A 13,569-nucleotide genomic window follows, 5' to 3' on the forward strand; every position below is an offset into this window, starting at 1 on the left:
TGACGATGATGACAGCAATACAGCCATCGAAAGCTAGGTTTTCTATTTATTAAACATTTAATTGTTTTATTTCCTGGTGCTCATCTTTTATCTTTTATATACAAATAAAATTCTTTGATAAAAAATATTTTCTCAAATGATTTGCCATTCTGTCAGGGACAAAAAATGGGAACCACACTTTAAGATCCAATAAAACTCATACCTATTCACAAGAATCTAGTCAGCACTAAACTGGTGCAAGATAAGAGTTAATGAAATTCAAGAGGGGCTGGACTTGGACTGCCTATGGGAACACAACCATTGCATTCCTCTCTTGACTCTGACCCCAGCTGTGTCTCTCTTCTCCTACACTTTCCTCTGTAATTATTTTTTTTATGTAAAGAAAAAAGATTGAAGAAGCAATAAGAACATGCAGAAGGTTACAACAAATAATGTCTAGAAGCATCACCTCCACTAATTGCATCATTGAGATTCTTATTGTTATGATGTAAGAGTCATTGGATATGAGATGGGCAACAGATAAATTTGAATGAATGAATGATTAAATGAATGAATGAATGAATGAATGAATGAATGAATGAATGAATGAATGCAGGGGAGTTGAAATTCACAGGGTGTAAGATTGCACCATGTATTGACAGGATCAGGATTATCTGTTTTTGTCCCCTTTGAAAAGAATAGTGTATATTTGATTGTGATTATCTTTTTCAACCATGCAAAAGGTGTTTGAAGGCATACACTACCTTTCAGTTGAATTTCTCACTTCCACAAACTAGGGAACAATTATATTATTGAAATTAATTATTTTCCTGAGAGGCATTCTGAGTACAGTGGGGGAGGGGGGAAGATGGGGACTATAGGTTGCCAATTTTAGCAGAAGGATAATTTGCAATGGTCTTGAAAGATGTCTTACCTCATTAATATACTGGAGGTTTTGATAGTATGAAACAGAGATAGGCAAACTGTGGTCTGTGACTCTATTCTTTGAGATCCTTGGTCCTTCATCATGAATGCTGAAATCTGAAGATAGAGTTTTCCACCACAATGAGAATAGGAAGCGGAGAAAAACTGAAATGGGAGCTATAAAGTAAACACATTAAGATTTTTTTAAAAAATCAAGAAAACACACAAAAATTCCTGTAAATCACAGTGCCTCCTACTTGGGTAATATGAACCTACCCCACCCTCTTTAAAGCCATCCTCCTCAAATCACTTGTTAACAGCCTTGGGGAAGAATCAGATTCTGTGGCAGAATGAACAGGAAACAGATTAAAAATAAAACTGCTTGTAAAGCCTTTTGTGTGGATGGATACAGTAGAATTTGGAATTCCCACCAGTTTCTTTTGGATTCATCCAATTAACTGACAATGTCAGTAATTACCTATTTACGTTATCTCGTGATGGTAGTGTGCATCCTACCATAGTACAATGTTCTAGCTTTCAGCCCTTAAAAGGAAACCATAGGGCTAGAAACATTCTGTAGCTAAAAAGATCAAGAGCTTCAGACATTTCCCAGACGGAAATTTAAAAATATTTGGTCTTTTAATGTAAAAAAAAGATGACTGAGATAGAACATGATAGGAATTATCTATGCATGATAGGGAGAAAGAATTGAACAGACTTTTCCAGTTCTTGTAATATACAATGAAAAGCCTCAAATGAACAAACTTGTAAGAATAGAGAAATTACAAGAGGGAACATGAAGAGATGATTTAGAAAATATGGATCTTTTCTCTCATTAACTCAAAGATGTAGGAGTAGCAAACCTATGTGGGTGGATCTTATAAAATTGTGCATATCCCAGTTCATTGAATAACCTTAACAAATTAGTATCATTTACCCCTCTTCAGAGTTTCAAAATGGTTATATTTTGTCATTGTTCTTTTCTTGGGATGAACTTAAAGAACTTCCTCCAGTAACTTCTTATAAAGATTAAAGATTATAAAGATTAATGGTTTGTAACTACTTTGTCGTTGCAATCTAAATTATTTTTAATAATAATATCTCTAAAGGACCAATGTAATTAAACAATTTTCTCATTACCTTAATTTTGTCTAGTTGGGGAAGCAAGAAAATTGGACAGATCTGTTTTTGTTTTCAATATGAAAATAACTCTGTAATTTAAGCCTACATAATTCTGAAGGAAACAGTGATTCAAATGGTTATTTCCCATTCTAATATTTTATAAATATTACCAATTGTACACACAAAACTGTTAGTATGTAACTCAGATTACCTTTATGGATCAAGATAGGGAAGTAAAAAGAAAAGGAAAAAAGAGAAAAAAAGGTTCATCAAAGAAAGAACTGATCAGATGAAGTAGTAATTAAATTATGCACATAATCAGTTCTGTAAAACCCCTATTAACATTAATAGTATTATTAAAACTGTATAAACACACTAATATAATGTACAAAAGCTTTTTTAAACTTATTTTTAAATAAGACTTTACAACTCTTCTGAAAAAATGCTGAACTCATATTTTAAAGTTAAAATGTGCTGGTAAGTTAAGACAATGTGATGGTTCATTACATGAAATACTCTCAGGAAAAGTAGAAAGAGACATGCCAATTCTTTACTCACCAAGTCTTTGTATTCATGGAACAACTTGGGGGGGGGGAAGCTGTTTTCCCAGATTTTCCTGAGTCTGACAGTTTGCCATGCTATTAACATATCTTAATATCTACATTTAATATAAACAGCTTACAAACACGATGTACCTTGAAGCAACAGAAAAAGGACACTCATGGGCAGAGAGAGAGAGAGAGAGAAGCAGATGCTACTTCTGACCAAAATAGAATGACCTTGGAAAACAGTGCCAAAGGAAGGGGGCAGCATGTGTGTAGTAGCCATAATTGAATAACAGGAAGTGGGCAGATCCCAATCCCTGATCACATTGTCAACCATATTATTTTACATCATGTCCACAGTAAAACTGATTTCAGGAAACGAGGGGTGACATTCCTTTAAAATTGGAACAATTGAAGATGGCTTTAAGTTGCCTTGATATGTCACCAAGTTATTGCACTATGGTTCATATGGTATAGGGGAATGTGAGAATATGCCTTTATATCCAAGATATGGAAAGAAGACTGACTAGTCAGTTCTCACTATGAAAAAAAAAACAAGAAATGGTTCTACCTTTATCTCCAATATATTGTTTATAGATTAATTCTCTTTATCTAGTCATAAAATGAATCATTGGTACAAGAGGAGTCTCAGAAGAAAGATGAGTTGAACAATCAATTGCCATCATCCCCACTATCTGAAACAGTGACCAAAAACTGTTTAATGATACGGTCAGCAAAGAATAGCAATTAACGTCTCATGGGAACAAAAACATTGTAACAACTCTTGTTGTTTCCCTTCCAGCATAGGGATTCTCCCACGCCATGATTTATCTCCTTATGGGCTTCCCCCAGTTTTTTACAAAATTACCCATTTCTGACATCTCACACTAAAGTTACCAAAGGGCTCTTGAAAATAATGTTTAATATTTCTTTAGAACATTACTTTCTATAGAATTTTTGAAAGTGTTTTATATTCATTCATTCATTCCTTCCTTATTCAGTTATTAAAATATTCCAAAACTAATTCACTTGGTGGGGGGTGGAATCCATAGTTATCAAGTTGTTATATAAGTGGAAGATTTCTCATAGAAAGTCCGGCATATCAACATATTTAAATTCATTGCTCAGAAAAATCAGGGAAATAATTAACAGTAGTCTGAAATGTCTCATCTGAGACATGTGGAGTTGTTATGAATTTTTGGTGGGATTGATCAATAAGAAAAACTCTTTGGAAATTCTACAACAGATTCAGAATGTTACATAAAGGTCTGAGTGGGTGATAGCACAGGAACTAATCCAGCACAGTGATTTAAAAGTTAAATGATCACTAATGAAAAGTGAAAGAACTTACAATATGAAATGGTCCAGAAAGAACAGAAACTCTGGCAAAGCAAATAAACTTAACAAAAGGGAAAGCAAAATAAAAATGGGAAAAACCATACAACAAATACTTGCTTTGGTAAATCAAAAGCAAGAAACCAACCAGTTAGCCAATCAAATAGTTTGATGACATACATTGCTTTATTTAAAATATTTATATAACACTTCTTATTTTTTAAAAAAAATCAAATAATTTATTCAGTAATTGCAATTATAATTTTCCACCACTGAATGTACATTAAAATGTCACATAAATTATATAGAATAAAATAAGGAAAGAGATTATAAACACAATAACCCCAACAGCATTATTATTAAAAAGCTTAATGGGAATAAAATATATTTGCATAACAAGCAAAAGACAGAACAGATGATAGATCATATCTTCCTGGGGGCAGCATCCTTAAGTCAGAGGCTACCGCTGTAAAAGCTAACATTTGGATAGCACTCATTACACCTCTGAAAGGGGGGGCTGAAATGTAGGAAGAAGCATTGCTTCAGATGTCACAATGCTAGGCCTTGAAGGCTTACCTAGGTTAAATGCAGCATCTTGAATTGGATCCAGAAAAAACTGGGTGCCAGTGAATATTATAAGAACCAGTTCAGTGTAGTAGTTACTAGGAACTCTTGAGACCATAAATTCCTGTTTTAAGCACAAAGCCAGTCATACACTCTCAGTCATAGGAAGCAAACAATGGCAAACTACTTCCAAAGTCATGTCCAAATAATTGATTGCAATCACCAGGATTTTTTAAAATACCTTTTAAGACAATAAAATTTAATTTTGGTGTCCTATAAGCTAACCTAAACTGCCCTATATTTTGTTTTAAAAATAAAATCCAATTTTAAAAAGCAACTGAAATGTGAAATTGCTTCTCTTTGTATAACTTTTCCCTTCACATTGGGTGCCTGGAAAGTAAACAATGTAATTTTTTTTTAAAGTAAGCTTGGTAGGGGAGACTAATTTCTGTTTCTTTAAGTTGATGTGTGTTTCAGGTGGGTTGATAGAGAATATACAAATGATAAAATGATATAGAAAATCAAGATTTGCTTGGAAGGAATGTATGAATTCTGAAAAGGAAAGTCAAACAACAAATTTACAGATAGACGGTGCTGGGGATATTATTATATTTGGAATTATTAAAATTTTTGATAAAGCAGTTCATCAAGGCCTTCTGAATTAAATTAGTAGGAGAAGTAACAAGAATTATGGATTGATAACTGGTTAGAATGAAGGCGTACAACACATTATTGGAAAGTTTGTACAATAGAAGAAATTGAACTGTGAGATCTACTTAAAGAGGACATTTTTCTAATCATAACTTTAGGTAGGAATAATATGTGATGTACTAAAGTTTGCAGTAATGCCATGAGGATTGCAAAGAATGCCGAAAGAGTCTTTCCAAATAAGCATCAATGAGCAAAAGTATAAAGTAATGTATATTTTATTAGACTCCAACTTTAGTGTCATATGCTATTTTATTCACTACCACTAGTAGGATAATGGTAGTGCTTTCCCTAATTCAGATGCAGTTGAAAAACAAAGTTTCATTAAAACTCAAAGCTTTTTGATTTCTCCTCTCACAATTGTATGATAGCCTTTTGTCTGTTAAAGGCAAACTGCAGTTCATTCCCATAATACTGAATGATAGCTTAATATTATATCTGAGCCAGGTTTATCTTTCTTCTGCTGCTTCATATTCAGGGGTGGCAATTGGAAAATTAATGACTTCCTGTACTTGGTATCTGGACTTCATCTGGACAAGAAGAAAATGTTGCTTGCTTGTGATGGTTAGCATTTTCTCAGAAGAATCAGTTCCACAATTTAGCATTGCTTCTTGATCCAAGTTTGCTCGTAGAAAGATACAACCTTTCCTGGAAAAAAAAAATCTGGCCATTGTTTTATTTGTTTAGATCGTATCTCGCTTAGGTTGATTAAGTAGTTTTTCCTAGCATGAGCATGATCTATTCAGTGTTTTTCAAGGACAGGAACACAAGATGTTGTCCTCTACTGCCCCCATATCACTATCAAGACAATCTGCTTTCCCTGCCATATATCAAAAATAGTGTTTTTCAACTAATACTAGTGATCCATTTGGTTATTATGAATGTTATTTATTCAGACAGCCTTTTAGCCTGAATTAATTACTATAGAATGTAGCTTTATTCTCCATGTTAGACTGATAGACTCCGGGGTCCATTGTATTTAATTATAGACAATATGATTATACTTATTTTGTTTATTTTTAAGATTTTAAATAATGTGATTTGATGTTGCTTTTTGGTTATTGCCCAAAGTCCTTATATATTATAATGGTCATTATTTAAGAGGTTTTGCTATGATATATTGGGTGCTGGTCTTGATAGCAGAATATGGTTTACCCGTATCTTCTGTATCACTTGTGGTGGGGCCAGCGATGGGAAAGGGCTTTTGCTTTCAGATCTTTCTTCTGAGTTAATTTTAAAAAATGTTTAATAATTATGTAAGACAAAATGCTATACTGGATAGACAGCTGATACAGCTTAGAACAATCTTAACTTTTTTTTCAGGCATCCAGCTCTACTAGAGTACAAATTTAATTTCTTGTACTAGTTGGCAATAGTAGTATTCACAGTGAACACATCTGGAGGATTCAAAACTCGAGAAGGAATATCTCAAAGAATTCAGTTTTTTAAGGAACTTCTAGATTAACTAGAATTAGCTTCAGCTAATTCCCCAAAAGTTCAAATAATGCTGTCTGTGTGTGTGTGTGTGTGTGTGTGTGTGTGTGTGTGTGTATACACAAACATACATAGCTACATACATAGGAAATACACAAATTAATCACAAGAGTAATCTTGTATTTTGCCCAGAGGCTCCAATTTCAATCATTCTAAGAATGTTGACAAGCACTTGTTGGAATGAAGACGCTTTCCCTTACCAGCATCTTCATTTTATTTATATATCTATCTATTTAATATCTTGCCTTTATTATTTTTATAAATAACTAAAGGTAGGAAATATATCTAATACTCCTTCCTCCATCTATTCGCCCCTATCAGAACCCTGTGAGATGAATTGGGCTGAAAGAGAAAGGTTGGCCCAAAGTCATCCAGGCAGCTTTCATGCCTAAAGCAGGGCTATATATAACTCACAGTCTTCTGGTTTCTAGCCTGGTGCCTTAACCATTAGACCGAATTTCTTTTTTAACAATCCCCCCTCCCTCCTATTATAGGAGAAAATGCATTTAGGACAGTTACTGAACTAATTTAAGGTTGAGACTATGGAAGGAGGAGCAGTGATTTAGGATGCAATGGATGTTTATTTTTGTCCAGCCTACTTTTAAATCACTTTTTGAGGTTTCCAGATTAAGAATTAACAGTCTCCTTCCCTCCACCAGAGGGATACTGAAGAAGCATGGGGGGCTGGAGGGCGGGGGTGTAAAATTACTCCTGTGTAGGAGAAACCTTTAAAATAATATACTTTGTCAGATTCAATTTCCCTTTGCTTAAAGAGAAAAAAAATAAAAATAAAGCTACCATGAGTAGTATGCTATATTTCTCACCTTTTACAAAACTACATATTGTGTGAAATGTTTTGCTTCTGTCCCACTTAAAAAATAGAAGCCATGGTGGGTATTATTACACTTAAGTCTGCAATGGTTCTCTGGAGTAGACATCAAACTCTTTATCTTTTCCTACTGATGTAATTTAGAATGGGACTCTAGAATTTTTCTTTGCCTCGAATATAGCTGTCAACAGCATATAATTCTTGGGGGAAAACTACAGTACTATATGTGATCCTGCAAAACAACATCTATCCTAACTCTCATTTACTTGACAAACTGCTTAATTCTACATATGCTGGAAACAAGTAGCCAATTTAACCATTTTAACATATAAAGGTAAAGGTAAAGTTTTCCTCTGTTCAATCATTTCCAACATTAGGAGACAGTGTTCATCTCCGTTTTTTAGCCAAGGGAGCCAGCATTGTCCATTTGAAGACACTTCTATGATTATTGGCCAGCATCATTATACACTAAGATGCATGGAACGCCATTACCTTCCCACCAAAGTGTTATTTATTTATCTACTCACATTTGCCTGCTTTCAAACTGCTAGATGGGCAGGAACTGAAGCAACAATGGGAGCTCATCCCACTACTCAGCGCTCAGATCTCAAACCTGGGTTTTCAGCTTTTACGCAGACAAGCTCGGCGTCTTAACCACTGAGCCACCGCGTCTCCTCTTTTAATATATGTAGCAAAATATTAATTTTGGTATATTTATATATTAACATTAACAAAAATGCTAACATCACAGGTCTTACATAAACCATACTGTTGCAAAGTTGGGCAAATTCTTGCAATAATAACATTTTAACGAGCTACTTTTTTTAGCTTGGACAGAGAATGAATATACACACACACTTCTGAAGGGACATGCCTGGTAATGAAGTGGTATCACCAGTGGTGCTAAACTCACATAGCTAACAAACTCAAAAACCAAAAACTATATGAATTTCAGAAAGGCATCTTTAATGATCATAAAAACTGAAGCACATAGCAAGCCAATTAATGGAAAAATCTCTTTAAAGTGTTTATTTGCCATGGACTCACCACTGGATTCTGGTTCCTCTTTTCATACCCACCTACAGCCATTCTTCCTTTGCTCACCCTTTCCCCACAGTCTCTCACATCATTTTGTTAATCAAGATCTCTAGCACAGTAGAAGAATTATTATGAATATCAAGTGTATGGGGTCTATAGCTAAAGTAATATTTGTCAATAGTTGTGTTTTCTGCTGAAGAAATTTAGATACAGTAAGGAATTATTCATATTTTGCTTTTTGGATATTTTTAATATACCTCAGAATTGTTTTGTTTTATTTATCTTTGTGTGTGTCTTGTGTTTAAGTGAATATAATTTTAACTTGTTTTGCATAATCCTATTTTGGACTGTTCTTTGTTTACCTAAAATAAATACACTGCAAACGTGTCCATTTTTTTTCAAGTAATGTGATCAGATGAAGTGTAGGCTTCTAAATATGTTACTTGCATTTTTTAAAGTGATATAGTTTACTTTTAGTATCAATGGAAAAGCTCGATCATGGGTACTTTTCTATACAAGTGAAGTGGAAATCAGTGAGAATGAACAAAAATGCTACTTACAGATGCCAGTTGTCCTACAGAACCAGGCTATATGAAAAATATGAATGTTTGTTGTTTACAACAATGTAATTCCCTACATAGTACTGTAGATATTTTAGTATTGAATGATAATCCTAGCACAGGGATTTTGGAGAGGAGGCAGAGGTAGTCAATCCTGTGCATTAATTGGATACATGGTTATGTTAATACAAGAAACAAACTTGAGGTGATCTTTTTTTAAAAAAAAAAATAGCCTTTGTTTAAAATGGACCTTACATCTCTGTACTTGAGTACCTTCACTAGAAATGTCAATTCTGAAGTCATTGCTGTGCCAAACTACTTTCTAGTGTAGGCTGCACTTCTTCTTTCTTTGTGGTGTGTTTTTAAATATCAGAAGTTCACTTTTTCAGGGAATCCCCTATTGAAAATTAAAGCTGACTATGATGAGTAATGACATATCATGCTCTCCCTTGAGATGACAGCAAAGACGTACAGCGGCCAAACATATTTTCATTTCCTTTCTTTTGGTTGCAATATAACACGCAGTCACAAAAAAACTGTAATGCTGTTTGTTTGCAGTGAAAAAGTAAAAGAGATGATAACATTGAGAACACAGTGATTATAATGATGGACATACTGTACATCAAGGACACCAGGTTCAAATCCTTGGCCACCATACATCACATTGTTTCCTTTATGCTATCTTTTTTGTATAATTTGATGCGCACAAATCAATAGGAAAACCAATCTTGTTCCCTTTCATTGAAAGGTAGCTAAAGTACACAGCCAGTTTTGTTCAGTTTATAATTATCAGGGCCAATTGTTCACATGTTTCTAAGTTTTGGGGTTAAAGTCAATGATGCCATTCGATTTCCATTATTTTTGTATTTCCCAATTGCTTTTATACAAGCATATGTTTAGCCTTCTATGTTTATTGAGCTTTTAGAAGATCTAGAAGTAATCTAGATTACTATTAATTTCTATGCAGCTGAAGTATTTCATCTTTAGCAAGAAGTAATTGGACTTGCTGAATAACTGTGGGCACATCCTTCTCCCCCTCCACACATATTAATTAATCAGAATAGAGGTGAAAAGGACCTTGGAGGTCTTCTAGTCCAACCCCCTGCTCAAGCAGGAGATTCTATACCAGGGGTGTCAAACTCGCAACGTCACGTGATGTGTCGTGACCATATCGTGACTTTTTTTCCATTGTCGGCAATGGGGTGGGCGCAGTTTTGGCATGACACATCCGGCCCGTGGGCCAGCAGTTTGACACCCCTGTTCTATACCATTTTAGACAAGTGGCTGTCCAGTCTCTTCTTAAAAACCTCCAGTGATGAAGCATCCACAGCTTTTAATGGCAAGCTGTTTCACTGGTTAATTGTTCTCACTGTTAGGAAGTTTTTCCTTAATTCCAGATTGCTTCTCTCCTTGATTAGTTTCCATCCATGGATCTTGTCTTGTCTTCTGGTGTTTTGGAAAACTTCTTCTGTGCTTTAAACACATTCAAGTTACACTTTCATGGTCTATAAAGATAGGAGTGACATTAACCCCCAAAAAATTCCAGTATCTCTATTCAAGCTTATGTGTGTTTTGCCGAGAAGGTTTTTGTTCTCTTTTTCTGAACAGTGGAGAGACAAGGTTCTCTGACACAACTGTACCCACCCTTGATGAAATTTCTTGGGTGAGAAGCGAAATGTCTTCTTTCTCAAGGAAAAAAACATAGTCCAGTTGCCTTTTGAAAAAATACTTTTGAGACAACTACATCCAGAGTTATTCTTTGCTGATTTCCTATATTGGTATGGTTACCGTTCACAGCTGACCACACCGCCCCCATAGAATTCTACAGAAAATAAAATTATCACTCATAGTTTATATTGAGAGAAATGGTGTTTTGTGAAATACGTAAAGAGGACAGATGAATTATAGAAAGGACATTGGCTGGGCTTAAACCTTCTCAGATGCCCTGATATTGTAGCAAAATGATCTAGGGACTTTGAAACAAGTTGTAAGCTGAATAGTTGGGTGTTGGAATGCAAACCAAAATCCATATTAGTCAAAAGAAGCTTTAGTGGCCTCTCAGTAAGTATGGTAAGTCTAACATAGAAAAAGAGAAGATATAGGAAAAAGCAAGTGAGTAGAATTCTTATTTTTTTCTTGAATTCTAGTATCACTTTGGAGTTTGAGTTGGTCTTTGGCAGCTGAAAAAAAGGCAAGAGACAGTAAGCAATATAGAAATGCAAAACATTGTACAACATTGATGTTGTAGTCCTTAACACTGTATGTTGCAGATCAGGGCTCCCCAACCCCTGGGTCGCAGCCAAGTACCAGGCCACACAAGCGATGGGCAAATGCATGCATGCATTCAAAGCTCCCCTTTCATGAGTGGAGGGCACTCCCACCACTTGCACCAATGGAGCTGTGTGTGCACGTGTACACCTGCCGCTCCCACACACATCCCACGCTGGGAAGGGCCACCAAGGTGGAAAGGTTAGGTAGTTTCTGAGATGTTTTTGATGTATAACAGTGTTATCCTTTTCACAGCTTGTGTTGGTTGTATATATTGGGTTGAGTGGTCAGGCACTTTTTGTTAAGGCTGAGTGAATATACGTTTTGTTAGAAGATGTGTAGATGACCTGTCTCCTTTTTCTGATATTCAGGCTTGCTGCAGTATGCTTATACTTGTCTAAATAGTGTTCTTATTGGACTTCTCTTGTGGAAAGTTAGATGTTGTTACCTAGTTTGGTAATGAAAAGTTTGCAAGAAAACAACCAAGCTCAGAGAGCACCAAGGACCCCACATATATTTAATATGGTTCCTATCAGACCATGCATGCATGTGTGTAGATACATACTGTATGCTCTATCCTTCGATTTAACCAACATGAGTACTCTGCCTACTAATGTCCATCATAGAGGTTTTCCATGGGAGACTATAGTTGAGCACATGGAGATATCATTTCTGCATATCATCAAGACCCATATAGATTGTTTTATCTAAGAAAAACAGCTAAATTGCAAGCTCTGTAAATGTGGATTTTTTTTTAAATAATCACCTTTTGCAACCTTCTGACATGCAAAGTCAGTGGGGAGCTAGATTCAGTTTACAACCATGTTGTTAATTTAACAACTGCATTGATTCACTTAAGAATTGTGTCAAGGAAGGTTGGGGCAAAACTCAACAAATGTCTCGCTTAGCAAGAGAAATTTTGGGCTCAGTTATTTGTAAGTTGAAGACTGCCTGTACTTACTGAAAGCTTTCCTTCACACTACATTGTATTAAGGGGGAAAATACAAGATACATCTGCTCTGTGGAACATCTCCTCCCCCCCGAGGTAAGATTGGCTCCCACCCTTCTGACCTTCCATAAGAGCCAAAGACCTGGCTCTCCCAAATGGTTTGGGGGCCCAGCAGCAGAGTATCACACTGGAGGTGGTTGATGAATTAAGAGGCAATTTCACCTCTCTCCCTCCCCATCTTTTAACCATACTTGTTAACCATACTTTGTTTCTAATTCCATTTTTATCATTTTAGAATAATTTATCTTCTATGGTTTTCATGCGGTACGCCACCCAGAGCCTTTTTGAAACAAGATGGTTGGCAAATAAATCTAATAAGTAAATCAATAAAGGCAGTCATCACGGAGTGGACTTACAGTTTTATTCATTTGATTCTATTACATGATGATATCTCAATATATTGGTTAATTCAATCTCCTCTCTTTTCTCCCACATTATTTCAAAATATATTTGTAAGAAGAACCTTGAAGAACAGACATAGGTCATATTTTTTTTGTTTCCATTTATGTGTGTATGTTTTTTTCTTCTTAGGCATTCTCAGTCAAGAATTAACCAAAGTTGCAGTCCAAGCAGGAGATGAAGCCAGGCTTCCTTGCAAAATCACTATAGGCGCATCTCTAGAATCTTACTACATCTACTGGCAAAAGCCTACTATCCCTGGTAACTCAGACATGGTTGTGATTTCATTCAAGAATGGTAAAGAATTTGAATCGGAGAAGGACAAATCTTACAAGAACAGATCAAAGATAGATAATCAGAATCTTACACTTTCAATCTCCTCAGTGACAATAAACGATAGTGGAACATATAAATGTATTGCCATATTACAAAATCACAGAGAAGGGGAAGCATCTATCGATTTATCTGTGATAAGTAAGTGTTAATCTACTGACACAACTTCTTTAATTTGTGTGTGTGTGTTTGTATAATTTTATTAAAGAGTTTTTAAAAGGAAGATAAAACTAATACAAACTAATATAAGAAAAATAGGAAAAAGAAAGAAAAAGAATTAAAGAGAAAGCTAAAAATGCAAGAGAAAAAACTTGGAATGCAGTATACAATAAATTATAAAATGTGTATTAGAGACCGGGTAGGCCATGAGTTCTAGTGCCATCATAGGCACAAAGCCAGCTGGGTAACTGAAACAATCACTATAAAATCACAATATTAACACCATCCTTTGCAGTATACACA

General features: G+C 35.2%; 2 protein-coding genes across 6 annotated transcripts in view; one reads left to right on the top strand and one right to left on the bottom strand.

The window, feature by feature from the left end:
* Positions 1 to 2,754, bottom strand: part of ADPRH (ADP-ribosylarginine hydrolase) — a 33,011-nt gene extending 30,257 nt beyond the window's left edge. Inside the window, exons 1-2 of the mRNA XM_039333770.1 lie at positions 2,584 to 2,754; positions 914 to 1,080 (exon numbers count right to left, since the gene is read on the bottom strand). The gene's annotated coding sequence lies outside the window, so the exon portion shown is untranslated. The remainder of the gene's footprint in view (positions 1 to 913; positions 1,081 to 2,583) is intronic.
* Positions 1 to 13,569, top strand: part of LOC120303883 (T-lymphocyte activation antigen CD80-like) — a 50,934-nt gene that overhangs the window by 19,400 nt on the left and 17,965 nt on the right. For all 5 annotated transcript variants that reach the window (XM_039333774.1, XM_039333773.1, XM_039333772.1 and 2 more), the window contains one exon: positions 12,907 to 13,248. In XM_039333774.1, the coding sequence (XP_039189708.1) occupies positions 12,907 to 13,248 (342 nt within the window). The remainder of the gene's footprint in view (positions 1 to 12,906; positions 13,249 to 13,569) is intronic.

The sequence above is a fragment of the Crotalus tigris genome, unplaced genomic scaffold, assembly GCF_016545835.1.
Source record: "Crotalus tigris isolate CLP2741 ecotype Arizona unplaced genomic scaffold, ASM1654583v1 scf7180000024508.2633422, whole genome shotgun sequence".
Taxonomy (NCBI): Eukaryota; Metazoa; Chordata; class Lepidosauria; order Squamata; family Viperidae; genus Crotalus; species Crotalus tigris.